At 48.9% G+C, this 27,761-nt stretch overlaps 7 protein-coding genes across 7 annotated transcripts; 1 reads left to right on the top strand and 6 right to left on the bottom strand.

The window, feature by feature from the left end:
• Positions 1-7: 7 nt before the first annotated feature.
• N7533_003011 (uncharacterized protein) lies at positions 8-406 on the bottom strand (the record flags this gene model as incomplete). The annotated part of the gene is made up of 3 exons (XM_057099661.1): positions 8-86; positions 148-301; positions 367-406. The coding sequence occupies 3 exons, from the start codon at positions 404-406 to the stop codon at positions 8-10; spliced, it is 273 nt and encodes a 90-aa protein (XP_056964797.1).
• Positions 407-1,194: 788 nt separating this feature from the next.
• On the top strand, positions 1,195-1,938 carry N7533_003012 (mRNA splicing protein SMD2; the record flags this gene model as incomplete). Its single annotated transcript, XM_057099662.1, has 4 exons — positions 1,195-1,223; positions 1,280-1,312; positions 1,523-1,771; positions 1,896-1,938. 4 exons carry the CDS (start codon positions 1,195-1,197, stop codon positions 1,936-1,938), a joined length of 354 nt encoding a protein of 117 aa, XP_056964798.1.
• Positions 1,939-2,597: 659 nt separating this feature from the next.
• N7533_003013 (uncharacterized protein) lies at positions 2,598-3,853 on the bottom strand (the record flags this gene model as incomplete). Its single annotated transcript, XM_057099663.1, has 2 exons — positions 2,598-3,080; positions 3,140-3,853. The coding sequence occupies 2 exons, from the start codon at positions 3,851-3,853 to the stop codon at positions 2,598-2,600; spliced, it is 1,197 nt and encodes a 398-aa protein (XP_056964799.1).
• A 1,009-nt stretch (positions 3,854-4,862) lies between these two features.
• Positions 4,863-6,955, bottom strand: N7533_003014 (uncharacterized protein; the record flags this gene model as incomplete). The annotated part of the gene is made up of 4 exons (XM_057099664.1): positions 4,863-5,485; positions 5,541-6,166; positions 6,239-6,749; positions 6,949-6,955. The coding sequence occupies 4 exons, from the start codon at positions 6,953-6,955 to the stop codon at positions 4,863-4,865; spliced, it is 1,767 nt and encodes a 588-aa protein (XP_056964800.1).
• A 1,609-nt stretch (positions 6,956-8,564) lies between these two features.
• Positions 8,565-11,413, bottom strand: N7533_003015 (cullin family protein; the record flags this gene model as incomplete). Its single annotated transcript, XM_057099665.1, has 5 exons — positions 8,565-8,625; positions 8,677-9,037; positions 9,090-9,518; positions 9,573-10,647; positions 10,700-11,413. The coding sequence occupies 5 exons, from the start codon at positions 11,411-11,413 to the stop codon at positions 8,565-8,567; spliced, it is 2,640 nt and encodes an 879-aa protein (XP_056964801.1).
• Positions 11,414-11,972: 559 nt separating this feature from the next.
• On the bottom strand, positions 11,973-17,231 carry N7533_003016 (nuclear pore complex Nup192/Nup205 family protein; the record flags this gene model as incomplete). The annotated part of the gene is made up of 5 exons (XM_057099666.1): positions 11,973-12,023; positions 12,085-12,356; positions 12,410-12,565; positions 12,626-16,972; positions 17,045-17,231. 5 exons carry the CDS (start codon positions 17,229-17,231, stop codon positions 11,973-11,975), a joined length of 5,013 nt encoding a protein of 1,670 aa, XP_056964802.1.
• Positions 17,232-17,863: 632 nt separating this feature from the next.
• On the bottom strand, positions 17,864-26,961 carry atmA (DNA-binding protein kinase TEL1; the record flags this gene model as incomplete). Its single annotated transcript, XM_057099667.1, has 7 exons — positions 17,864-17,883; positions 17,939-18,902; positions 18,983-24,762; positions 24,939-25,279; positions 25,335-26,696; positions 26,764-26,806; positions 26,883-26,961. The coding sequence occupies 7 exons, from the start codon at positions 26,959-26,961 to the stop codon at positions 17,864-17,866; spliced, it is 8,589 nt and encodes a 2,862-aa protein (XP_056964803.1).
• Positions 26,962-27,761: the final 800 nt, after the last annotated feature.

Here is a 27,761-nt window from a genome sequence, read left to right on the forward strand (position 1 = left end):
TGACCGACTAGGGGGGGGTTTCGTATTCCGAGTAATCATAAGCGTAAACGGTGTAGTCCTTGCCCAGCTGAGCCACCAACTCGGGACTAAAAAGGTGTATAAGTATTCAATTAGAGTTCCATAGAGGGAGGGAGAATCAATTCGAACCTGGCGGATACAATTGCCTGAATGCATGTTTTCAACTCAATAACTCCGATTTGGGTTTGTTCTTCCAAATAGGCAGTCTGGATATCGAGCACGTGAGGCCACCGAGCAAGACAGTTGGTTTTATTGTCGTTGTCGAATGTGTAGAGAACCTTCACTGTATGATTTTTTTCCTGTTTAGCTTTCATTCCAAACACACATGGCAAGAATAAGGATCCGTACGCCTCATAGGGCGGACGGTGATTCCGTCCTGAGATTCCATCTCACAAAACTTTGGTAGTCCACCATGCACGAGAAAATTGGAGAATCGACGACGACGACGACGTTGGCTGAGGAAAAGTTGGGAAGGGAGTAAAGCGGGGATCCGAGATATGTATAAGGAGACAAGGAACAAGGCAGGTTGTCGCAGGGGAGGTGGGGATTTGAGGTAGAGTCGGCAGGAGGAATAGGATCGATGATCGATAATCAATAATCAATGCACTCAAGGTAGCATTCGGGAAAGAAACCGGTCGAAATGAGCCAATGCTCCGCGGGGAATACTGGGAAATATCTCGTCGTCCGGGAGAAAGGGTCGGTTATGCAGTAGGGTAGTGGAGCAGTCTCTGCAGGACTGGAATGTTAGCCGGTGATTGACAGGTAGGTATTCTCAAATAGGATATATGAGAATAGACCGCTCTTACCAAAAAGTGACTAAGTGAGAGGAAGGGGGGAAGGAGGAGAGGGAAAAATCGAAAGGGAGCTGCAGCACCTGCAGAGGGTGGGATGGCTGGGGGAGGTTTAAATGAGAAGCCTTGCATGCGCGGTTGAAGCTATCCGACGATCTCGCAAACAAGCGTGTACGCGACGTGACAGCCAATCGCGTGCAGCTTACACGCTAGCAGTTCCCAGGGTGAATGGCCTGACCCACTAGGCAGTAAGGCAACAAGGCATTAAGGCACTCAGCCAGCAACAATCGTGTCTAATATCACGTGATGTCAAACCTCAAGTCGCGGAATCATCGACCACCGGCGAGACCTCCAGGCCCTTTTATATCCCCCATCACTACACACCATGTCGACAGCTCCGGACCCCAAGATTCAGTTCGTTTTCTATGACTCACCCCTGCCTTTTCCATTGGCTGACCAAATTTCTACAGAGATCTGCTTAACAAGCCGAAGAACGAGCTCACGTACGTTCCACCCACCCCGGTCTTTCCAATATGATGACTATCAATTCTACGACATTTTGCTCTCCCCCCTCCTCCCTGGCTTCTGCCTAGTCGGAAAAGTGCGGGGCTTGAATCCTCAAGCCCTAGAAAGACCCGGACCCCTCCCCTGTCACATTCCGATGCATGCGTGAAACATACAGAAAACTAATCGTGCATCGCGCATCTCAACAGCGAATATGAGGTTGCCCTCGTTGAGGAGCACGAGCTCACCGCCGGCCCCCTCTCTCTCCTGCAGACCGCCACCCGCACACACACTCAGGTCCTGATCTCCTGCCGCAACAACCGCAAGCTTCTGGCCCGTGTCAAGGCCTTTGACCGACACTGCAACATGGTTCTCGAGAACGTGAAGGAGATGTGGACTGAGAAGCCCAAGGGTAGCAAGAGCAAGGGTGTGAACAAGGATCGTTTCGTCAGCAAGATGTGAGTGATCTACCTAACCCCATGAATCCCCAGAAAGCTCCCCATTAGCAATTTGATGTCGCAACCTACTTCTATGGCATTATCAACAGCCATTCTTGCGTTTCTGCCGCTAATACTCTTCTAGGTTTCTGCGTGGTGACTCCGTCATCCTCGTTCTGCTCAGCTGAGTGCTCTATCGTATCGCCTATTATGCGCACCTGTCCCGCCCATCCTCGTCGCATATCCCTCTCTATTAAATCGGATCTGCGGGGCGGTTAAAGATCTTCCACTTGCATCGCACCATTTACCAATATGTCTGTGCCCTGCGGAAGAAAAAAAAAGACCCCAATCATGTAATCGATCTCGATACCCTCTATTTTACTTTAACCCTACGAATCTTTTTTTTTGATCCCTCTCGCCCTTACTTCTCTGCTCGTCACCGCTAAGCAGCTCGGACACCTCAGCAAGTTTTCTTTTCGTCTCGTGAGGTGACATTCGTATGTAACTCTGATTGAGGCTTTTCATTTGTCTTTTCGTGTCCCGACCTGGGCCTGCATGCACTTCACTCCTTGGAAAATGGATGAGTGATCAAGAGAAAATTCCGGCGTTCATTGGTTTGGATTCTTTTGCCTCGTTCTTAGGCTGTTGTGTCGGGTGGCGTCTTAGCTTGGAGCAGATGTGGTTAACAATGGATTATTGAATATCATCTCTTGCATTACTCATCACCTGGGAATTACTCAGATTCTAGTCGTGTATACCGCCGTAATACTGAACTCCTAGTCGGTGACTGATTTGATTTTGTCAGATTATTACTCGCAACTATGTAAGGTTACTTATTCACACACTACTAGATGACGCTTGGAAATCCCGACGCCCGAAGAACTCGGGGAGCCCTGCTAAGTCGTTGAGGCTTCTTTTCCGAAGAATCTGAGCTCGGAAATACCCCCTCGCTATCACTCATAAGCTCCTTAAGGCACGGCTCGTCACCCTGGTGCTGGGGTGGATAGGCTTCAAATGTCCTAGCATGTTGGCCTTCCGACTCAGCGTACCAAGGAGGCCATTGCGGAAACCAGCGCAGGCTCTCACCTGTTTGTAGCGTGATTTTCTTTACGGCTGAGGGCCCTCTGCAAGCGAAAAATCGATTCGCGAAAGCCTGTGCTGTTTCGTCCGTCAATACAGACTTGAAATAGTTGTCGTTAAAACCAAGAAGATCATCGGTTTTGTCGGCTTCACATGTCTTTATCAGGAGCGGGAGTCTCAGTCCGACGTGAATGGATAGTTGATGAAGATTCTTGAAGCCTGTTGCTATAGCTTTGACTATGTTGTCAGGCTGGAGGAGATGATATTAGCTTCAAGAACTCGAAATTGTACATCCTGTCCAAAGCTTACCCATTTTCCCTTCGGGTCTATATCGAGCTCTAGGCTCTTGAGGCGAGGGTGTTTCCGATTCAAAGCTCTTATTTCACTTGCATTCAAGGATACTCTTTCCTTATCAGGCTGCTCAATTGTGTGAAGACAAAGGTGCTCGAGGTTGGAATGATGAGCCATAGCAGCTAAGGACGGAATCGTTCCTTTAGCAGTGAGACTTTCCAGAGTATGGAAAGACGACAAGAACGCGTCGAGGTCCCGACGGGAATTGGGTTTCCCATAGTGAGTGGCCTCAAACTTTTTCAAATGGCGTACTTTGCCAGTAGCTGCCTTGAAAAATCCCGGGTTGTCTTGGTGACCAAGAGTGAGTGATTGCAATTGATTCCAGGGGAACTTTTTACTCCAAATACGCTGGCCCTTTTCATCTTTAGTTACATCGTAGCCGCTGAGTGAAAGGCTTCGAAGCGGCGGGAAAGTGGTCCCTGGGGCGAGCGAAGATATCCGTATAGAAGGCGGGTCCCCATCACACCCCCCATGAAATCGATCGATCGATACCGACAGGCTTTCAATGTTTGGATAAGCGGAAAATAACTCGTGTAGGGCGAACCTTTCCGGCTCGAAGGGCTCGGCGTCGGGATCATCAAGGTTTAGGATTTGGAACCAACTCCTTCTGTTCTCGGGGGATGGAGAAACTGTAGCGTCAAACCAGGTACGGATCTCATGTACAAATGGCATAGTGATTTCCGTTGTCTTTGACCCGCTTTCTCCCAGCAGGAATAGCTTCGGTGATTTCTTGTGAGTGAGAAATGCCTCCACAAACTCCTCTGATGGTGGAAGAGACACTGATCTTTTGAAGCTAGATACAGAGATTAAGTCATCTTCCCGAATGATGAAAGTCCCGGTCTTTCCATAATTGACTTACTGCACAGTTTCAAGGTTTGGCAATTTCTTCACCAGCCTTGCGAGAAGATTTTGAGGGCCCATTAGCTTGTGACGAGCAAGCTGGCTGTCAGAGGTGTTGAGGTCTTCCACTGTGATTCGGTGCACAAATGCTCTCAGTACCTTATTTCTATCGTCAAGTAGCCGATAGAAAATGCCAAATGAAAGATCATCTGCCTCATCTTGACCGTTAATCCCTTCATCGTTAGGGAATTGAAACCACGCCTTTGTAGTGGATCCTGACCTGCGGAATATCACAGACCGGTACAGAAGCGGGGTCGCGAGTATGTCGAATGATTTCGATACACTGCATACTTTTCTGAGATCATCCGGGGAGTGTAGCTAGATGGCATCATGGAGTTTCTCTGATCAGGACACGGCACTTGTTGTTGACCTGCGTGTGTGAAACCTACAGATTTGAAGATGAGACACAATATCTCCGGTGTTAACTCAGACAGACTCATTTGGTGAGTACCTCGACGCAGCTTCGACGATGAGTCCAACGCTGGCAAGCACTCGTCGAGAAATACCAGGTGGAGGGTTATATTTGGAGGATTGTTTTGTTTTTGGGGGCCGTTTTGTAGCCGCAATTCTGCGGGGCCGCTGTCGGGAGTGTGCACTGGGTGGGCACTGGAGAATCGAATGTTCCAAGTGTTAACTACCCTCACTGACAAAAAACTTGGAAAAACTACTTGACAACTTTGAAAATTTCAATGTCATCACCGTCATGAAATTATATTGGAACAAGACCCCACAAAGGGCAGAGGGATCAGGTATATGGCTATTTATACGAGGGCGAGAGCATCTAAGATGACTCCGCAAGTCCAGACAAGAACTCACTGAGACCATAGGCACCAGGATCAGGCACCTTGCCAACCCACTCCTCCTCACTACCAACATACACTGAGCGACCCAGACTAGCCTTCATGCTCTTAGTAGACTCGGTACCTTTCTGGGCCGCCGCAGCCGCGCCACGAATATCCTTGGTCTCGAAGAGAGTGTCACAGAACGGCACCAGGGAGTCAATGAGAGTTCGGTCACCCGGCTTGGCGGGGGTGTATTTGGCCAGAGCGTTGACGGAGTGCTTCAGAGCCTTGGCCCAGACTTCGGTCGATGCGGGGAGTGCAGAGCCCTTGTCCTGGTCGCGGAGGCCATGGGCCAAGGCATTCAGGAAGATAGCGTAGATGGCACCGGAGGTACCGTCCATGACGTTTTCGACGACGTTGACGATCTGGTTGACCGTGTTGACGATGTCGTCGGTTAACGGGGCGGTATCGAGGAGTTTCTGGATGGCTTCGGCGCCTCGCTTCAGGCCGATGCCGCAGTCGCCGTCGCCAACGATTGTGTCGAAGCGGGTGACATCAGGCTCAGCGCTGATAACGCGCCTGAGACCGGCGCTGAGCACCTTCTTTACGACGGCCGGGTCCACTGTTGTTTGAATTAGCTTCTTGTTGTGAAATTTGGGGGAGGGGTCATTGCTTACGCTTCAAGTTGCTAGGGTTCTCATGGCCCAAGTTGGAGTTCTTCAGCTGCACTGGGCTGTCGTTGCGGTTCTCCCAGGTAGGGGCGGTAATTGGATTGGCCCATCCTGTAGCCTCAGCGGGAGCATCCAAGAGCTCGAGCATCGATTTGCCAGCACCGAGACCGGTGTCTTCTAACTTGAGTAGCGAAATACTGAAGCCCAGCCCATTCAGACTGGTCAGGAAGGAACCCTGGATGACACGGACGGGCTTGATGTTGTAGCTGCCAGTAAGCTGACGGTGAACCTCATCAAGGATACCGGACAGCTCAATAGGGCTGACACCGCCCAGGTTGTTGATCAAAAGGACAAACTTGTCCTTGGGAGTATATTTGATATATGCGCGGTCTGCGTCGTTAGGGTCGAGCAGTTGGCGAAGCATAGTTGTGACCAGCCCAACCAACTCGAACTTGGTGCGGTGAGAGCCGGGCTCGTTGTGAATACCCATGCCAACTTCGACTTCGTCGCTGGCGATGGAATCTTCGGGGACACCGCGGCCAGGGACGTGGACATGCTGCAGAGAGGAACCAATTGACACGAGGTTGTCGTTGGTCTGCTGAACAAGACGGTAGACTTGGTCCAGGTTGCCACTATAAAGTATGTGAGCAGCTGCTCTCTCCCGAAAATTGAAATTGGAATACCAGGAATCGGTAATGACTTACCCAGCTTCCGCCAAAGCACCGGCTAACTTCAAGATCAAGATACCGCCGCCAATACCACGACGACCAACCTTACCACTCTTGGTGCGGCCAACACCGACATCGTCGGCCATGGCAAAGAACTCGGTCTTAATACCGGCAGCCCGCGACTTCTCAGTCGCCATACCAAAGTTGAGGACATCGCCGGTATAGTTGTTGGGGATAATTAGCACACCCTGGTCAGTAGGGACGCGATCAATGGCGGTTCTGCGGATCTGCTCAGCAGAAGGAGAAGCAAAGATGGTACCAGCTACGGCAGCATCACAGAGACCCTGGCCGACAAAGCCAGCAAAGGCGGGTTCGTGGCCTGAACCACCACCAGTGACGATGGAAACTTTGTTCGACTTGCGGGGGGCATCCGGCCGGCGGAAGACAATCTTGTTCTCAACATCCAATGCAAGGGACGGGTTGGTGAGGGTCAGGGAGTTGAGGGCGGTCAGAACCAGGTGGTTTGGGTCGGTAAAGAAGTGCTTGGCTGGAAAAGACGGTCAGTCTGCTGCATTCAAGTTCAAGATCGTTCAAGTTCGGGATTGGTAACGGGGAAGTTGGAAGTGCGGAAAATTGTATCTAGTGGTAACCTTGGTAGGTAGATGAGAAGCGGGACGACCCCCTCGCATCTTTGTGGAACGGGCAACCTTCAAGTTGAAACTTCAACTTCAACTTCAGGAACTTACTCTGCATTTTGTTGGATCGCACAATTTCAATTTTTAGCCCGTCGTATTCGTCTGGTCGTGAATTGCTTTTTTTTTTTTGTTCTCGCGAGAAATTGCAATATATAACGGGCCAACCGTCGAATATTTTATGTCGTTCGATATGCTGCTAGTTGCACAACTTGGAAATTTGTAAAAATTGGCACAACCAGGCGTGTCAAGGCAAAGCTCAAACTTTCCTCGTCACGAACTGGAATCGAATAGTATGGGGGCGTGGACTTTGGGGCGATGAAGCGGGGAAAAAAGTGGGGGGTGACGCAGGCGAAGCTGCCAGGATGGTTAGTTGCTAACACAGCGATCCGGGGGGGAAAGATGGGGAGAAAAATGTGAAGTGTCGAGCTGTAGGGATGGTATTAGAAGACGTACAGGAGAAATTGGATATTTTGAGAGAGAAAGAGGGGAGATAATGCGATGGTTTACACTATACACACTGGCAGTTATGTGTGGAGTATATGGAGAGGAAGCAAGAAGAGAAGGGAAACAAGTCTAATCCGTCAACGAGGGCAGTCCCAACTCTTTATGTCTGGCCAGCTTCCCCAATGATCCGATTTTTCCCCAATCTATTTGCTCACATGAAAAAGCAGATCGGCCACGATGACTGCATCCACATCCACCTCTTCATCCACAGCCATCCACATCCCGGTCTGGCTCGGACATCTCGGATTACCCTGTGCGGACATCCCGCTATCCGCCAGGTACCCTAAGCTCTGGTGGCAACTTGTCGTCCGAGACTCACCGCTGCCGGTTGCAGCTTGCTTTCAGGTCTCGCCCGAGTACTCAGTACTCACTCGTACTGCTCCCCAGTGCTTGTAATGGCTGCAATGGTTGGCTGGTTGGACTGCTGTCCCGAGAGAAGCTTCCCCAAAGATCCGCGCACCGACCAGTACTCTATTTCCCTACACCTTTTTTTTTTTTGGATATATAAGTGTTCGATTCAATTGATACAGCATACGCCGGGAATTTGCTTAGCATAAATTACTATTGGCATTTCAATGTCCCCCATAGTTACTAGTAATTTGAATCAAATCATTCCATTGCTTTACCCCGTACCCCGTACCCCCGGCCCGTACTATCTATTCAGTTTTTGGCCGCGTATCACCACAGTGAGCCCTCTGGCATTTTACTATCACTTCCATTACGTACGTCCTTCTGCAATCTTTCTAGAATCTCCTCTACCGCGGTCGGGTCATTCCAGGGCTCCAATTGATGGGGTCGGCGAGAGGCCGGGGATGTCGGCAACGGCCGAGCCTGGATCTTTGCGACTCGGCGGATCGGAGCTACTCCGACTTTACACTCGTCGGGCCCAGAAAACAACAAGTCACAAGATCATGAAAATAAAAAAGAATATGTTAAGTACTAAATAGGTTCAATGGCTATGAAACGCCATCATTATCTATTGGTCATCATAGAAAGACTGCCCGGTGTGTACTCCGCGCCACAAATTATCCCCCCCCCTTAGGGGATCCGAGATAATTGAGCCCGCTATAAGGTCAATTGAACAGATCCTCAATTCGAAAAAAGGTGCCCCCACACATTTCGTGTCCCAGTTGGCTGCTTGGGGCTTAAGTTTCCGACTTTCTCTATGCGAGATAGATGTAGGTGTTGTTATCGCTTCGTTCAATGTAATCCTTCTCGATCAATCTGCCCATCGTTAGTATCCTCGGAAATCGGAACAGGGGAGAGGTAACGTACTTCTCAATGTTGGTTTTGATCTCGGCCGGTTGAAGCATGCCTCGGCTACGGGTAGCCTCCGTCACCTCCACAATCAATTCTTGATGCTTGATCGTCTTGCGGCTCTTCATTATGCGCACGATGGCGGCTTGGGTCTCGAAGTGTCGATCCGCCGCTACGCGCTCGTGCGTGGATTTGTTCTCTTCCTTGGTTTCCTTGAGCTGGATCTGGTTGATCTTGATCCGCATCTTGGGGTCGCTGAATCCAGTGTTGTACGAGAACTCATCCGTCTTGTTCACATCCTTGCCCTTCGGGTTCTTGACAAGGACACGATATTTGGCACAGGCCAGTGATTGTAGCGTTCGCATTAGTTCCGGGTCCGCTATGGATCATGTCAGTTGAATTCTAAAGCATCTCAACCTGTCTCCACTTACAAAGTCCAGTCGCTTCCTGGATGGCTGCATAGTTCAATGTTTCACCGCCGGTGACGTCATTGAACAAGATCAGTACGATCGCTTGGAATGAGCTGACGACTAGTTCCTTCACTCCTTTGGGGAAATGGGCCTTTAATTGACAGTGAGCAAGCTGGTGTTTCCAGTTTAACTTGCGACCTGTGTGTTTGTTGTGATAAAAGCTCTCGAAGTTGCTGATGGATGTCGCAACACTGGGCGGGATCCGGACTGGAACATCGGAGTATGTCGGCCACGAGGCAGCTGAAAGCACGCTAACGTCAAGATCGATGGGAGCACGATCTTTGCGAGGAAGTTCTCGTTGAAGATTCTTGTAAGCGGCCATCTCATCGCGTGCCACCTCCATATCTTTAAACATAGACTCGAGGTTGTGCGTGAAATTGGGACCACATTCTAAGAGGAAAGGTGTTAGTTTAATCTGGCGAGGGGATTTTGGATCGTACAAACCCTTCTTCAACAGAACAAGCATGCTCTTCTCAGCCTCATTACTGGCACTGCGTCCCATAAGAAGACGCCGGGCAAGATCATTCTTATAGAACGCCTCGAAAACGGCCTTACCCTGCACAAACCGGAACAGGTCCAGTGCCTGGTCAAGTTGTCGATCAATCTCCGCGTCTTCGTCTGCCATTGTTGCGCCTTGTTGACCAGATGGTAGTTTCCAACCGCCCTTCAACAAACGATCGACATGCTTTGCGATCATCTCACCCGTTTTCGGGTTGTCCGTACCACCTGTGGCATCGCTCTTCTTACCCATATTCATGAATTTGCCGAAGGCTTCTCGTAAAGTATCTCCTAGCTCAGTATTTCGATCGAAAGCCCTGATCCAGGTCTCGTCAAGTTCTTGTTTGAATTGCAATAAACGAGTCACCATTTCCGCCTCCTTGCCTTCATCAAACACAATACTTGATCCTTCTTCGACTATGTATGCGCTGAAGGATGGCCTAAGTTTGTTGGCAAGATCCTTTCGGCTGAGAAGGCTGTACAACTGTTTGAGAGCTTTGCTATTGCTCGATCGCATCAGGCCAAGGATTTCTGTCTGGCCAAGCAGAACATCTTCGTGTCTGAGGACCAATATCTCGTCGAGTAGTTCGGACAATTTTTGCTTCGTACTTCGGTTCAGAGAGAACAGCTCGCAGCGTTCCACTTCCCGTTCAATCAAACGGTGACTATTATCAACATATGAGGCCAAATATCCTCCCGCCTCCCGTTGGGCCCACGACGCGACAAACTTTTCTGTCTCATTGATGAACAAAGGCTCGAATTCGCTGGTGTAAACATCGAGATTGTGAAAGAGTTCGATGGCAGCCCGGAGAAGAGTAGGATCCGGGAGAATGGTGGTTTCGGTGCCCCGGTCAGCCGCAATGAGGTCACAGGCGCCTTGTGAGATCTTGGGCTTGAGACTCGGATCGGTAAAAATATGAGAGCGGAATAAGATATGACCCATCTCCTGTATCACCGGGAACTCCTTGGAGTGTAAGAGGAAGGATTGATCAAGGTAATAGAAGATCCATCGAACAGTAATCTAGGGTAGTCAGTACAATGGCGTGGCCGAGCTCATGGGTCGGGTAACGTACAAGTCTTGAATGCCACGCCGACCATGCTTCAATCACTGCCCGCAATGTATCAACATCAGTTCCACCACCAGCTCTGGAAACTAGATTATCTCGTAGTTTTCCAGCCACGTATTCTTTGCATTTGTCATGGACCTTCTTGGCCAGCAAGGACGCCCGTTCGTGTCGGCAGATATTCTCCGCACCCTTGTAAAGTTCCTCCAGAGATATCTCAGGTTTCCTTCCTTCAAAGATCGCCGCTAATGCCGTCTGGAGCTGGGCCCATGTCTTGGTGAAATAAGGCTCATGGTTCGCTCGAGACCCGGTTCGAAGGTTCTTTACAACCAGCTTCTTGGCCCCGCCATGAGGACTAAAGGCATTCTGGCGGTTATTTGCGGCGAATGCTTGCGCCTTGACGGGAGGAACACTGCTCGCGCCCGGGTTCGCTCGAAGAAAAGCCGCGCCATTCTTGGGTGGTGAGCCGGAAAAGTTGTACATCTTGTTCGGCGATGCCGGGCGCGCTGATGTCGGACGGGCGGGAGAGTGAGAGAGGCGGGATCGTTTCGAAGAGGGAGAAGCGCCCGGAGATAAATGGTCGCGCGAGTTATTGGAGAGGAGCTGAGAGATGGTATTTTGCGTCTGCGGCTGCGTTTGCTCTCCTTGCTCAGCAAGCTTCCTCTTGCCGATCGATGTGCGCTTACCGCTCCTCTGGTCGGTCTCGCTCGAGTTCTGCTGCATCTACCCGGTTCGACCAGTCTCTTTTGGGGGAACTCTTAGCCTTCGATAGGTCGAGGGGATGTATGGTACATGTCAAGGGCGAGAGATTGAGTGGGAGCGGACCTCGGGAGTAGTTGAGGGGAATTGACGTTGCTCCTTGCAAGCCTGGCTCCGGCGATAAGATATGGAGCTCCGACCACTTTCACTTCTTGGGTACGTACCATCTACAATGGCGTCTTCCAATGCTGGTATGGCATCGAAACATATTCTAATGTAGACTCGGGAGATGTTGATCAAGGCCAGATAGAGGAATAATACTATTAAAGAGAAGACGTGAGTACAAACTCCCATCGAGTGACTAAAGCTCAAAATCTTCCAAACAATTTACTGACAACAATACGTTGGAAGCGAGTATAAGAATACGAAAGTTTTATGTCAAAATGCATTTATGAATCGTAACTCCTAAATCGCTCAGCCACCAGAAAGGAACCCCCACTCCATACTATATGGTACACGCCATGCCCTCCTGGGTGCCCCGCTCCATCAACGGTAAGAACCAAACCGATCTCATTTGACAGTATCATGAGAACGACATGAAGCTAGTGGGTTGTTGCACCTCTTGTTCCTCATACTGAAAATAAAACAAAGTCAGTTAAAAGGTTTTATAATTGATGATTGTAGACGGATCTTACCTCGAGAAATTCGGCGGCTGTCACGAGTGCCATGAAAGATTTGACCAATTCACAGAGGGTCTCTTGATGGTCGGCGTTGCCGCTGCCACCAATCTTTGCAAATCGCTTGAAGATACCGACCATGCACGACCGGTTCTCCGAAATGAATACGCGGGTCTGCTCTTTAATCTGTTCATTGTGGACGCCTCGGGAGAACGTGGCTGACACGATAACACGGATGACGGATAGAAGAAGGTCATAGTACTTTTGGAGAGCATCGGAGTTATCAATGTCTGTGAGAGTTAGCAAAATATTCTCGTGTTTCACCTAGGAACATAGAACTAACCAATGCCAATATCGGGATCAGCGGCAAAGAGTTGTGATTCGCGAACCGAATCAAACAAGCCAGACTTGAGAACATATGTAGCACCGTTCTTGGACTGAGCAAGCTGCTGGAGAAGCGCTAGTAATGATTCGTAGTATGCTAGCAGGGCAGGAGTATCTGATCAAGAAATTAGAAAAAAAAAAGAAATCGAACAATTATTTAGGACGCTAGACTTACCAACTGCTTGGGCATTCCGCAACTCGACTGGCAGTGACCTGATGGCATCCATGAAAAGGCTTAGGTAGTTCGATTGAGAGACCAGTTCGGCTAGGACGCCATCTGTCTTGTTATCCAGAGCCCCGAGGCAATTCAAGAGGAGAAGAGCTGCAGTCCGAGAACTTTCCTGACCAGTGTATGCGTCGTCACAGATAGTCTCGACAAAACTTGGACCAGCAGTCCTGACAACTCGCTGAGTATGACGCCTCAGGTTATCATGGGCTGAATCGGATGATGTGATACGGGATAGAAACTGTGCCGAAATGCTGTACAGGACCTCTCGCAAACCCACATTGTCGGATGCCACCAGGATTCCCCGGCCCGAAACTTGGAAAAGTTGGAGTAGTTTTTCGTCAATGATGTCTCCACTCTGCGAGGCGGGATCAACAGAAATGTCGGAGGTCAGCTTGCCGATCAGTGTCTCAGCTAGCCGTGCAAGCTCAACGGCCTCGGACGAATCTCCCTCAATAGCGGTCTCGAGCTTGGGAAGGACCAATTGGATGGCATGCAGAACAAATGTCGGCCTGCTTGCTTCATCAATGATCGAACATGTGGTGATCGTGGTGATAAGTTCAGTCCATGAGCGGAGGGCAAGGTAGTGGTTGCGTTGAATCTGACGACTTTGGTTGGTCGCAAGAACAAACAACTTCAGATCCTCTGCCTCCAATTGGAATTGCTCCTCTTCATGAGGACGAGGTGGACCATTTCCAAAGATGTCCAACTTATGAGCATAAATCAGCTCTTCTAGTTCAGCGACGTTGCAGAGAACCAGCGAGTTCTCCTCCTGCTTAGAGTAAATTTCGGCAACAACCTTGGCAAGCATGGGCAACGGAGGTAGCTCCCTCTTCCAGTTGATATCCAAGTCGGCAAAGTCAAATAGGTCAAAGACCGAAGGATGGGAGAACGGCTGACCATCCTCCTGAACCGACGATCCTAGCAATGTCGATAAGATCTCTGTCTGCAGTGTTGGTGATCCAATCTTGGCCGCTGAGCGAATCTCAGTCGCAGCATATGCGAATAAATGGCTTCGATAAAGCAAGAACTCTGCCAATGCTGAGGTGGAGTCCGTGAGCCAAAATTGATCCGAAGCTATCGGGTAGCCATTCCAGGCTGTGTTAATTCCGATGATAGGCTGACCAGCGAACATGTTGGCCAAGAACCCATGCGCTCGCATTTCACCCAGAGTAAAAAAGCTTGCAAGTTTCGAAGACCACAGATGTTTCAAGACCTCAAAGGCCATGCGTTTGAGGTGGATAGTCCATGAGATCATGCTATCCCCGAGCGTGTCCGGATAAGTCTGAAGGAACCCAATGATGGAATGTAGCAGGGAAATCCGATTTGCGAACAAACCATCTGCAGACACATCCAGGATATTACTGATGCAACTGAAACCCAAAAGGAGATGGGCAACAGTGGGTCGGTCCGTGATCATGCTCAGACAACTATTGAGGAGCGCCAGCAAACTTTCACGAATGACATAACCAGCAGCTTCAGTGCCATACTCCAGTTCTCTTGAATCGGGGTCCATCATAGAAACAAGAGAGCGAGATACGCTATCGACATCAACCTCGCTAGCCAGCACCTCGACGATTTTGTTTGACGATTGCCACTTTGCAAGTTCCGGGGAGGACATTTTGTTCAGCTTACGGGAGCTTGTGAGTTTCTCTAGCAAAGCCATTGAGGTGACCGTCAGTTGCTGGTGCCCAGTACCGCAATAAAGACAAAGAGCAGGGACCAGGGTCAAATTGTTCAGCACGCTATCCTCGAATGATGCTAGCGACGAGTTTGCAACACTGGTTCGGTTGGCTGTAGGATGAGATCGGAGTAAAGGTCTGACGATATTGAAATAAGTGGATTGAAGATCGACGACCAGATTCATGACTTCAACACTGCGGAGGAGAGTCAAAGCCAAGACAGAGTCAGAAGATGCACGTGCAATCTCAGAAACATCCTGCTGGCTGGAAGCGAACAAGACTTTGAGTACATCCTCATTAAAAAGCCATTCCATAACGCGGGAAAATGGGTGAAGTCGAACATAGTCGGAGACCGTGGTTGTTCCAGGAGGGGTGAAATTCGGTTGACTGAATACGGTGACGAATTCCTCATTGAACGATCTCAAGCTCACCACAATGAATTCCAAGCAATTATAGTTCAGCAGCCGAGACTGGTACTCATTGAGATCTTGGGGCTTCCGAGTCAGAGCATGTCCGAGAACGAAGTCGACATATGGTTCGATTCCAGCCATGCGATATGTTGATCCGAGATTGTCGGTGAAGGACACTGCTAGAGATTTTTCGATAGTAGAGGCGGGCGTAACAAGGGAGTTAAGCAGAATAACAAATGTATTAGTTTGATCGAAGCTCTCACCGATCTTCTGCAAGGATTGCTGCTGATTGAAAGCAGAAATTTCGGAGGCAGCGGGCACTTTTCCAATGGCCGATGCAGCTAAGGAGCCAGCTGACAACCAGTTGTCGATAGAGATCCACATTGATTCTCCATAAGCGGGTGTCTTATCAACCATCAACGCCGTGAGTGCGGCAAAAGTGGTTGCCCTCAAATGGGTTGGTATCGGGCCACTACAGAGACGTAGAAGGGTTTCAATGACCTTGAATGTTTGATTCTGTAGCATCCAGTCTCTGACAGCTGCACTGTTCTTGCACAAGTGCCCCATGAGGCGAAGGTAGCAGGTAAGCATAACCGGGCTTTCAGGCTCGCTCATATCGACTGGATCTGGCTTGCGAGAGCGAAGCTGGCCCTGTTGGGTGTTGCCACCACTAGAAGGCTTTTCGTTGACGCGGGTGGCATATAGATTGAGTTCGGCGAACATTTGTGTCCAGTTCATGCTCGATGACCGTTTCAACTTAGAGCCCATGAACTTGTCTTCTTCGGAAAGAAATCTATGTGCAGCTAATGCGTTCTCGTCACCGCCGGAGATAGAGCAAAGCATCTCACAGAAGGCGCTGACGCGAGGAACCGTCTGGCGCTTGGACGCCCATTGAAGGAAACCGTAAAGATTACTATCAGGGTCACTCCAAAACTCCTGGGCGGCTTCTTCTCGGTTTTCGAAAGCGAAAGAGATGATCATCAGCAGAGACTCCAAATGTGTTCGAGCTTCTACCAGCCCACGATGAAGGCTGGATGTCAGACCATCCCTCAAGGCAGTAAGCTGGTCTAAGCGCTGGCTATCCTCCTCTGTCTTAAGTTTGCGGATTGCATCAGGCATGTTTGCAATGCATGATTCGACAAAACCTTGGAAATTCTCCATCAGAAGTTCCTTCATGAAGCCGCTGCAACGATCAGATTCAGGGAGGGGGATGTCGCTTTCCCTAAGAAGCAGTGCTACCAGCTCACTGCGCGCTGGATCGGCCCATTCTTCACTGTTGACATTGGAGCAAATCGCGAGCATGAAGTCGAGGGCGCCTTCGTCAAGACTGGTGATGAATTGTTTCTGCCATCCTTTCGATTCCGCTTCGATATCGACACCTGTTGATTGGGAAGTTGGACCATCGTCATAGTACCACCCACTATACACTGCAAGCCATAGGGAAATGATAGCGGCATGGAAGTTCGGTAGTTTCCACGCCTGGCCATCTTTGGCCGTAGTAATGGCCGCATGTAAGCTGCGCGCTTGCTCGCGAGACACATTAGTATTCCCCGGTGTCCCATACCGCGCAAATGACTCGATTGCGACAGGCATGTAATGGATAAGGAGTCCGTCGAAACGGTCTATCTTCTTCAGAATATTGACAAGAATGCGAAGATCTTCGGGGCTCAGGTAGGTGGATTTGAAGAGGTAGAAGAGAATTGCGCTCAGTGACTCGTGCTGTTGTTGCAGACTGCGCCGTTGGTATTCAATGGCTTCCATTACGTCTGCATCCCCCTCTTGGCCGACGATCGATGCCTTCTGGAGCTGGTCCCCAAGCAGTGACAGCCATTTCTCAATGCTTCCCAAGGAATCCATGGCTTTCCTTGCAAACAGTGACGCATTGTGCATAGGGGCCCCGTTTTTGATATCGAGCACGAAGGAAACGGTTTCTTGCATCATTATGTGGGTTGACTCGTGTTCCACCTCGAAGGATTCGCGGAGGACAAGGCGTAAACATTCTAAGATGTAGTGTCGACGCTCGTGGAATCGCATAATTGCAGCAATGAGAGGGGGTCGATCGAGGCGCTGTGAATCTTCCTGAGCGGCTAGGAACAGTACTGCAGCCTCCAGTTCGTCCAAGTCCAGGGCATCGGCCAACAAGAGCGCGCCTTGCTGGAAGTCTCCATTGATCGAATACTCGACATCGGCAACGGTGATTTTCCCTGTATTTCCCAGCAAACCGTTAGCGCGACTGCTACAGCATAAGAGTGATACAGGAAGCGGATGGTACTCACCAGTCAGAACCTTTTGGCGACTGGCATTGTTTTTGGCGGGTTTGTCTAGGAGTTTTCGGAAGTCTTCGATATGGGTCTCCAATTCAAAACACAGCCGCTCGATATTCGTCAAGGAGGATTCCGAGACGGCCGAAAGATCCTGGTAAAGGCCACGCAGACCTGCCAGGTTATCGTGAAGCTCTGCCATAGCGGCGCGGGGTGAAGGAGGTGGAAAAGGCAGCTCGGAGAGCTCAGCAATTGTTGTTACCAAAATTCCGGGCGGTGAGTAAGCAAGCAACTTTCTACTGGTTCAAATGACACTCCTCAAATGAGTTACTTCATGCTGACTATTACAGAGAATGTATGACTGTCTGTGATATGATATACTAGACCAATGAGTTCAATGTGAATAAGTATATGATAAATCTCAGCCTGATCAAAAAAAATGGGAAACTTTTACTACTACGCTACTAAGTGGACACCCCCTTTAGTTATGTGAACACCCTATCCTGCCTATTTAGGAAAGGCTCTGTATGCGTATTACCGTCAGTCCCAATCAAAATACTGGTATTGTAGTAATTCATACATACACACTTTTTGGCCAGAAGGTGGTCTATAAAGTAGTAGATAGAGCTGGTACTATGGCTTCTGCTAGGAGGACCATTGGATGCCTATCTATTCTGGCTCTAAGGTCACATATCATTGGTTACTAAGATAATATATACTCAGTTACCTACCTGGCGGTGAGAAAGTAGAATAATGGGCTCGTGCTAATACATATATACATTCAATAAGAAGAAAGAAAGATCCTCAGAATGGATTTAATATTAGAAAAAAGTACTAAGCATAAGCCGCCCATCCTGTAAGCCAAGTTAGTTAAGATTGAGCTTCGAGATTTGGAAACTTGAAACATACCGCAGTATAGAACAGCGAGGTTTTTCTCGTCTGTTGACTGTTGGATAAGCTCATTAACCGTAGCAGTCACACTCAGTGTCTTGCTCAGTTTCTTAGCAACGACGGTTAAAGCTCGATCCGCCTCGCTCGGCTCATTTGTCAGACTCGAGCTTCTGTCAGTGGTCCCGGTAAGTACTGGTGGCTCATCGCCACCCTCTTGATTGTCCTGCATTTTCTTCATTCGTAGGGGCGACACGGTCCAGCTGTAGAGCGGATCATAACGAAGAACGTCCAAAATTGTCATAATACTGTAGGACTCTTGTCGGAGGGCCTCTAGCGTGAATTCACAACACCTTCTGAAGATTCCTTCGGTCTTGGTGATACCGAATCCGTCAACCAAATCTCTAGTCAAGCGGAAGGGCACGACTTCGGGGACAGGTAAGATACGGCCTTGTTCGAAAGCCACACCCAGATCGATATGAATCACTTCTCCAGTCTCCTCGTCGAGCAAAATGTTGTGGCCATGTCGGTCGCCAAGTCCAAGAACATGACCGAGAATCGAGATTGCAGCAGTGCTCCTCGTGTACGCAATTCGCTTGCTGAACCAATCGTCTGGGTTATTGAACCTCTCCATGAAGAAATATTTCATGACAGGGTGAAAGTGTTCTGTAACCTGACGGTATGTTCTAACGCGTTGCTCGAATGATTTGGTCTGCACATCTGCAATATGCTTCCGGCAGGAGTTGGGCTTCATATCCTTTGGAAAGTACCGCTGGTGCGCAGGCATTAGAAAGTCATTCAAAGGAATGGTGTTGGGAACAAATTCAATGATTCCTGCATTGAGAGTGAGAGGAAGAACCTTGTAGGTTCTGATCCCGAGATTGCGTTGCCGAGTGGGCTGATGGTCTTTGAGCAAGCTGCTGACTTGCTCAAAGACTTGTTCCATGATCGTATCCTGACGAAGGTCGTCGTTTCCTCCTTTGTACTGTGTATCAATTAGCACGGGTTGCAGATTTTGTGGTGCACCGGCTCTTTAGAATCCTATGAGTCTAGGGGATGACTTACCAGCTGCTTGTAGCGGACACCATCACTCGCGATCGCAGTAACAATCTTGGGTGCACTGACACCTGACGCAAGTGTGAACTCGGACTGGAACTTGGCCGTTGTAGGAACATTGCTGTAATTACAGTCCTCTCGAAGTTTAATTTTCATGGTGGGCGGAGGAAGCCTGTAAGTTGTCACGTCTTGGCCAAGACGCTCACCTGTAGGCAGCTTTTTCAAGGCAATCTTGGCTCCACTTTTGTATTTGTTGTCCATTCGATCAACAGCAAACCGTACGTATGTGATGTTCATATTATGAACAGCAATCCAGGTTGGACTGATGGTCTTGTCATTCTTCAAGCGATCCACAAGTTTGTTGGCGGCGAGGAAACGGGAGTGTGAGGATTGGTCTTTGCCTCCCTTAGATTTACTACTAGCAAAGATTTGATACATTCCGTGGAATGGATGCTGAGCGCAAATCTGAAAGACCAACCCCGTCAATAATGTCTGGAAGTCATCTCGCACGTCGAGCAGTCGAGAAGATAACTGATTCATGAGAGGTGCGAATTTCCGGCTTGGGACATCGTTCAGATAGCGAGAGACTGCAGTGTTCGCGATCTTGCTGTCTGACTTGTCGAACCAGAGCGCACAAAATCGTAAAGCATCGTTGTTGTATGCATCACTCTCCCTTAATGCAAGGAGGTAGTTTTCGAGACACTGCTGTAAGAACGCTTCTCGGCTTCGTGACAGACGCTGAAATTCGCGATCATCGAGATCGAACCATTGCTTTGTTTTGGCTCGGAAGTGTTTCATAGACTCCTTTTCGCGGCCCGTGGAAGTTTTCATCATCTCTTCAAGACCCTGGAGCTCCTTCTCTTTGCGATCACGAAGCTGTTGCACTCGCCTGAAGTCTTCTAAGCCATCCGGGTTGAGGAGCTGTTGGTCACAGAATGCAGCGAACCCGTGATATACTCGTCCAGCTGCTTCCCCATCTGATGAGTCTTTTAGCTCTTTAACTGCCGGATACAAGTAATCCTGAAGAATTGCTTCTGGTTTCTCCAGTCGAGCCTCGGCGACATGGTGACCCAAAGTCACGAGCAACTCGGCACGACTAAGAGGGATTGCCTGCTTATGTAGATCGTTGTGACCCTTAAGTTGCTGTAGCATTCCGATCGAAGCTGTCATTTCGCCCTGGTCCCACAAAACATTTGCAAGATCAAATTGCGCTGCACCATCAATGTTGATTCCCATTTTGGCACAGGGCTCAGAGAGCTTGGAAAGACTGATCGCGGCTTTCAGTGAGGCCTGTGATATTCCATGACTCCTTGTAATTTCGAGCGACTGGCGAAAGACTTTGGCCTCAAGAAGACGCGAGTCTCCCAGGGTCAAATTCAAACACGATTGCAAGGCATCGTTCTTTCTTATCGAGGAACAAAGGCCCTCGTGCCAGCTCAAAATCTCTCCAACTTCATGGTAGCTTTCAGTACTTAGCCAGCTGCTCCGACCGATGATCTCATTCCATTTATTCCGCATGTCATTGGAAGATGACGACCGGAGGAGATCACTCATCTCTGTCAGAACTCCCAGGCTACGCATCGCAGATCGTAGTTGCATGGCCGATTGCCCATTCTCGATGACAGCATCAAGAGTCACAAGAAGAGAGCTGTCGATAGAAGTATTGATCTCTGACAAGGAAGAAGATGTGTTCAGGCTCTGAAATGCGCGGAATATCATGCTTTGTGGCGATGATTCAAAGGGCGAGATAGGAATGTCCCATTGCTGAAGGTTCGTTGCGGCCTTTAAGGTGCTATCAAAAGAGATCGACATGTCCTTCGCAGTTCCCGAGGAAGTCACCATCGTATTGGCAATACCCTGAAGATTAGTGGAGTTGAGGGCTTTAAGGACTCCGTAAGCATTCCCGTGGCCCAGCATCTGAATTTCGCTGTCATAATGAGCACTCTGGAAAAGCAGATTCTTGAAACCCGAGCTCTCGTACTCCAGTCGCTCCATAACTGTATCCAGTGAAGAGCTCTGCTGGATCCCGTAAAAAAGATCTGGATCGTCTATATGTTTGAAGACATTGTGCAGCAACCCAACTGGTGGTTCGAATTTGGCAACAGAAGCGCGCCGAGAAGCCCCAATGGCCCTGGATGCCTCGATCTCGAGGAACAAGAGAGATGTTTTCTGTAGGCCACAGTAGTGTGCCGCGGAGGATGCTTCGCCGAAATTTATGTCGAGCCATCTATCACGCTGGACGATCGTGACTTCGTCTGGCACTGGCTGATTGCGCAGATACAAGACACACGTGATGACGAGTCGGGCATGCAAAACGTTTCCCTCGCGCACATCGCTCAAGATTTGCTTGAACGAATCTGAAATGACTTGTCTCATTGGGCCCTTTTCATCCCCTTCCGCCAGCAACACGTCATGAATGATGTATGGTAAGATCTGAACAGCTAGGTCGGGAATAACGTTGAGAATCTTGCGCAATGGCCCAATTACAGGATCTTCTAATGCGGCATTGGAAAGGAAGAGCGAAACTGTACGGGCCCACTCGGCGACTGTGAGCCCGGCAGCTGATATATCTGTTTGGTTGCATCTCTCTAGCTCCGACGGCGAAAGGGGTATTGTGGGACAGGTGTAAGGATTCCAGATGAGGGCTTTCATCAGCGATTCTGGAATAACCTCGGCGCAGCCTTGGAGGTCTGGGAATTCAGGGATCTTGCTCAAGATAAGTTGTAATGTGTGTTCGATCAATCCGGCTTCTCTGTTGTCTTGGATTTGTAACTTCTGACACAGGGCTTGAATTACTCGAGCTTTGGAGTAGCAGAAGATATTTGACTGGTCACTCAGCTCGACGATTCCGAAAACATCGAGATCCTGCTCTCGTAAAAGGTTGTCGTCAACTTTCCCCGTTTTCGCAAATGAGCGTCCGATGACCGAGGCGGCCCAGAGCCGGTACTCCGCTCCACCATCAAACTTGTGTAGAGTATGCCACAGTGAAATAACTTGAGAGGTCGAATTTAATGTATCTTCAGCACGTTCGTCACCGACATTAAACGACCAATTGAATTCAGGACACAGTAGGGAGAGAACAGCATCCGCAATCGCTTCTCCCATGAGAGGCTGTACTGACTGACGATCTGTAAGGACCTCAAGAACCAACTTCTTTTCATTCTTCATGCTAGATGAGCCATCCGGTGCCGATATGTCTTTAGCCAAAGCTAAAAGCCTTGGGAAGGTTTCCTGGGCATGGGGCTCCCATTCCGGCGAGCTGTACTCTTTCGCCAACCCACACATCCATTCGTGGAATCTTTGAGCGCTCTTTAAGGCCGCCTTGAACTGGCGTTCCTCTGTATTATCTCCCACCTTCAAGGAGAATAATTTTCGCAGGGTCACAAACGTGGTAAGGATTATTCCAGCCGTAAAGCCGGGGTTCGCAGTCAAATATGGCTTTCCAGCTTCAAGGAGATACCAAAATATTCCCAGTGCATCTTCGGAACACTGGATCTCCGCCAAAAGTGGGCGAATGGAGTGAAGTAGCATTTCGAAAGGATAGTCTTGGAGCACTATTGGCCCCGATAGAGAAACAAGAATTCTGATTTTTCGAATCACAGAGCACATGTGAAGAGAGCCAAGGGCAGGGTGTATTGATTCCAGAAGAGATCGACAGACAAAGGTAACAAGTGTAGGCGTCCAGATTGACTCAACCTCAAATCCCGTGCGTTTGCAGAGAAAGTCTAGTTCATCAAGGAGATAACGGGCTCGAAAGGAGGGTTGTTGGCCGGGAGGCAAAGTGCTCTCCGTTGCACATTTATGGAGAATGCACGTCTGAATTTCAAGTGCATAACGAAAGCTTGGCCGCTTTGAGAAAGCTCGCTCGATCTGATCATAGCGATCAAGGGATTTAAAGAAGGTGACGATGATATTGGGAAAGTGAGTCTCGACCTCTTTCAGAAACCCATCAGCGCCTAGTAATTTTCGGAGTAGAACTTCGACGCCTTTGGGTTGACTTCCTTGTTCTGGGGGTATGCTAATGTCGCGAGCAATGCTGTAAGCTTCTGCTTTGGAGAATGAACTCCTGATGAGCTCCTGATGGTCTTCATTCAGGTAAGACGCGAGCTCATGAGTTTCAGACTCCTTGGCTCGCATCATCATTTGTCCAGTGATCTCCTCCTTGACATCTGCCAACATTTCTTGGAGACTCACATATGCGAACATACTAAACGGCATAGACATGACACTTTGCGTTTCTGTCCAGGTGTAGAGAATTTGAGAGGCAAAGAGGCGAAATAGTTCTTGTGGGCTGCCTAGACCAAGCGCATTCGAAACGGATTTCACACATTTCCGGGCATATCCCAGAGAAAGAGGGACCTGAGCTGGGGTTTCAAACATGTGATATATACTTCTTCGCAGCAAAGTGTGCCATTTTGAGGCCAGCCGAGACAAGACAAAAAGGCGAAGGGCAATGCCCTCAATCCAGTCTGGATCTCTGGGCAAACTTTCTAGCACGTCATCGAACATGGCATCGTGATCCTTGAAAGAGAATCGCTCGAAGAGGATTGGAGTCAGTCTTGCGGCGGTGAATTTGACAACAATATCCCCTTCTTGCAAAATCTCGAAAAGGCTTGTGCGCGGTGACGGAAGAAGCTGATCAGAACCGTATGAGGGACAAGCATTGAGCACGGCGTGCAAAAGCTCCAGCAGTAGGATGTAAACTCTTGGCGATGCTCGTTTTTTGGTCAGTAGAACCTGCATGAACCAATCGTACAAATCCATGGCCGATTCATTGAGCGTGTCGTTCTGATTGATTGCCCAAGATGATACAAAGCCTGACATCATGCGAACACAGATACCATGAGAGGCCTCACAGCGTTCCATTTCATATGACTGGAGGCATTTTTCTCCAACATGCTCGAGGACTTGCAGAATTTCTTCCCTTTTTGCTGCTGACATACCATGATAGAGATCAGATAAAAACTGGGATGCGCAAAGAAGGTCTGCCTCATCTAAACCAAGCAGATACTCGACCAAAATCGACAGCTCCAATCCACTGTTATTGTCATGAAACTTCCTAAGAACCGACACTTGGATAGTTAGGAGGCGTTGAAATGTAGAGGTATCCGTAATTAATCTGCCATATTGTCGGTTCTGAGGAATTAAGGTTAGATCTGCGGACGCTCCATTTTCTCGACTTGTCATGGGATCGTCCAGATCCATAAAATCAATGGGTAAGGATTGGTCTATCTTCTTCCTGTCACGGAAGCTCTCAAGCAGGTCAGAGAGCGGAACCATCAGTGGATAAAGAGCCTTCCAGCGGATATCGTCCGCGGCGGGTAGGGATGACGGAAGAATCGATGACAAGATTTCGAGACATGGAATAGTAGACATTGGGCCAGAGACTGCACATGAATCGCATATGGATTTCCAGAGAAATTGGCAATTATGAAGAATTTCTTCGCTCTGGAACTCAAGCCTATCGGGCACGCAAGCCAGAAAAAGAGATGTGGTGGTGCAAAACGATGTCAGGATTTGTAAGATATCTGTAGTTAGATGAACGGATTTATCCGCGGTGATCGTCTGCCAGGCCTGGACAAAGAATTCGCCTTTTGATTTCAGGAGCTCTAGTATTACGAGGTCATCGGCATCTTGTCGAGGCGAAGGGCTCAGATCCCATGAACCTTGTCTACCCCAAGGGTTGGAATTCTGGAAAGCCATGTCGACACTGAAGAGATATTCTAGAAGCTCCCTGTTCTCGTGGAACAAGAGCCACGTCCCAGCTATAGGCCCCGTTGGTGCCAGCACTGGGTCAAGCGGTAAGTTACATGGCCTCCCAGTACATGCCATGAAAAGGTGGAGCAGGTTGAGTGGGCGCGCAAAAGTTGAGATTTGCGCTGTTTGAACTCGATCTGTAACGGTACCTGTAGTGGCAAAATAAGAAAGAAGAATTATCATCAGGGGAAACTACTGTGCATCTTACCAATTGTCCATACTTCCCTCAGCCAGCTGCATATCTGCTTTGACGCATTTTGCACAGACGCCAAATTCAATTGTGTTTTTCGCCGCGCTATGGAGACCCAAAGGCTTAACGAGGCGTCTGAGATTGAAGAGGGCCCATGTAAATTCGCAGACATCAACATTGAACGTATATAATCCGAAACAACAGAGTTTTCCAACAGGTCTGCCTCGAGGATCAAGCCCATTAGATTGCAGGCGGCCCTCGAAGTGGGAAATGAAGATATCACACGAGATGAAAGATCCATAACGCGTACCCACGTGCTTTTCAATATTGGTCGTTGAGCGTCGGAGCCAATGGCAAGACTGTTTTGAAAATGTATTAGACAGAAACTCTATCTCGGATATCGGCCATACTAACCTGGCCAGCGCCACCATAGTCCACGAAGAGACAGCACTGTTGTCGTCGAGGATATTCGGGACAAGCCGCTGGATTAGATCTTCTTTTTGCTCAATGCTCCGCTCATTCACAAGGAGCGGAACTAGTTGCAGTGCGCAAACCCGCCGTGTGCCTGTTGCCGATACTGCATCCCGAAAAATGTCATCGGCTTCAGAATTGAAACGTCGTCTTTTGCTTGGCTTGTCGTCTGCAACATCGTTGTCATGAGTGTGAATATGTAACTTTCCTGAAAGCTTTGAAAGATTTGCGATGGACCAAAGAACTGTCCAGTTGTGTTCCGATCGGGAACTCCCGAGGCGCGGTCCGTAGATAGGACGGTTACTTTTCACTGGTGTACTGTCCAAGGTAATATCGTCAATCTGGAGCAGATCTTTCTCTGGTCGCTTCAGGTACTCGGAATGTAAAGTATCAACCAAGTCTTCAATTGATCGTGTGACTGTCTCGGATGGATCTTCTTGAACCTCATCAAACAAAACCACCGTCCAAACCATCATCGTGATCAACAGCTCATCCCTTAGTCTCGGGAGTTTTGTGGGCCACAGGCGTCGAACCACGGGTATAAGCTCCAAAGTAGATGATCTAACGAGGTCGGATTGGTCAAATAAAATTTTCAGGGCCACTGCATTGATGCTGGTAAATGCCAATTGTTGCATGTTCCCTGCAATCGCGGGGGAAGTTTTGACAAATTCAACCAGGGCTTGCAAGATAGTCTCAGCAGCAGCCTGGACAGGAGCACTGGGGCTTACTGTCAGAAGCTGGACACATTCCACCACTTCACCTATGCTATTGATATTGATATTGCTTGCAGACTTTCTCCTAGCAGCAGGCGCGGGAGTCGTTAGTCTGACTGGTGTTGAACGACTGTTGTTGGCATCCAGTAGGTCTTCTGGGGACCTATTATCACCTCTGATACTGAGCTGGCTTTCATCGCCCTCCTGGGTGTTGATGACTGCTAGGCAAAATTCGATGAGCTTTTCCCATTCCGCATCGCCCAGGTGTTCATTGTGAGGCGCGTAGCGAACTAATGAGGTCAGGCATTTAGTATAATCCACGCTAAGAACATCCCATAGGCCTTCTCCTGGCACGGGTATGGTATCTGTGATATGATCAATGATCGCGCGGACCGTTTTGGTTCTTAGGTTGCGCAGGAAGACATCCACAGCCGTTCGAATGACAGAGGCACATGTGGATAGGCGGGAGACGGCGGGGCTTCTGGAACTTGAATTTGATTGTTGGGCTCGATTGAAAGCGGGTCTCTCTGAGGCAATAAATCGAAATAAAGACTCAAAGATCTTGTGACAGGCTTTGTCATTGAGGTCGGAGCTAGAGAAAGTTCAGCATGTCAGGTCGGGGAAATGGGCATTAGTGCGAGTCTTAGTGAAGGGCTTACAGTCTCGAGCTTCCCTTGTTTTGCTGTAATATATATTTGAGGTCTTTTTTCATATGTGTTCCGATCAGTATAAGCTCTTTTGTGTAAACTCCATGCATTCCAACAGCCACATCACATACCTGCTAGACCGTCGGTGCGCTCCTTCTGCTTGTCCGACGTTAGCTGCCCAAGCGCCTTTTCGATCAACAATTCCCCCATCGCAAGCGGGTGTGGGGGTTATTTCTGTGGTAACAATATCCAGTACCACGAGAGGTTCTTCAGTCCGCCATTTTGCGATCCTGTAGTCGTCCGATTCGATGTCGCGGTGTTTGTTGATCAACTTGTCATGCGGAGTGGCAGAAAGAAAGATCACCGCCCGGCGCAGAAAAACGTAGGGTAGGAACGGGCACTACTTACAGTGGCACCGCAAAAGTCTGAGACCCCCTTATCGTCCTGCTCCACTAAACCGCTATCCCAGCCTATGGCATGTTGTGGAATAAGGGGCTAGTGCCTAATTTGGTGGGCGGTAGTAAAAGCGGTAAAAAGGGGGGTCTCAGACTTTTGCTGTGCCACTGTATGAAAGGTGCTGTATGTGTATTACCAAGGGGGTCAGTCCTATTCAAAATATTGTAGTAATTCATAAATGCAGACTTTTTGGTCAGAAGTATATCACGTAGTAGATATAGCTGGTATGATGGGTTCTGTCAGCAGGATCAACCCCATCGGATGCCTATTCTGCCCGTGGCTTTGATATTGCATACTAGTATCATTACTAAATACTACTAGTAAGATGGCACTGAACAAACCGGCCTCTACTAAGTAGACAACCCCTTTGGCTACTATCTGAATACCCTATCCTGCCTATTGAGAAAAGGTACTGTATGTGTATTACCACGAGGTACAGTAGGAGATCACGATTCTACTTTCTCACAGCCAGGTAGGAAACTGAGTAGTATGTACCAGCCCTTACTAGCTCTCTCATTAACTAGTTAAGAATATACCTAGCTTGAGTATACAAT

Source organism: Penicillium manginii (genome assembly GCF_028828005.1).
Source record: "Penicillium manginii strain IBT 31320 chromosome Unknown utg000002l:1.0-5564898.0:1.0-5567710.0, whole genome shotgun sequence".
Lineage (NCBI taxonomy): Eukaryota > Fungi > Ascomycota > Eurotiomycetes > Eurotiales > Aspergillaceae > Penicillium > Penicillium manginii.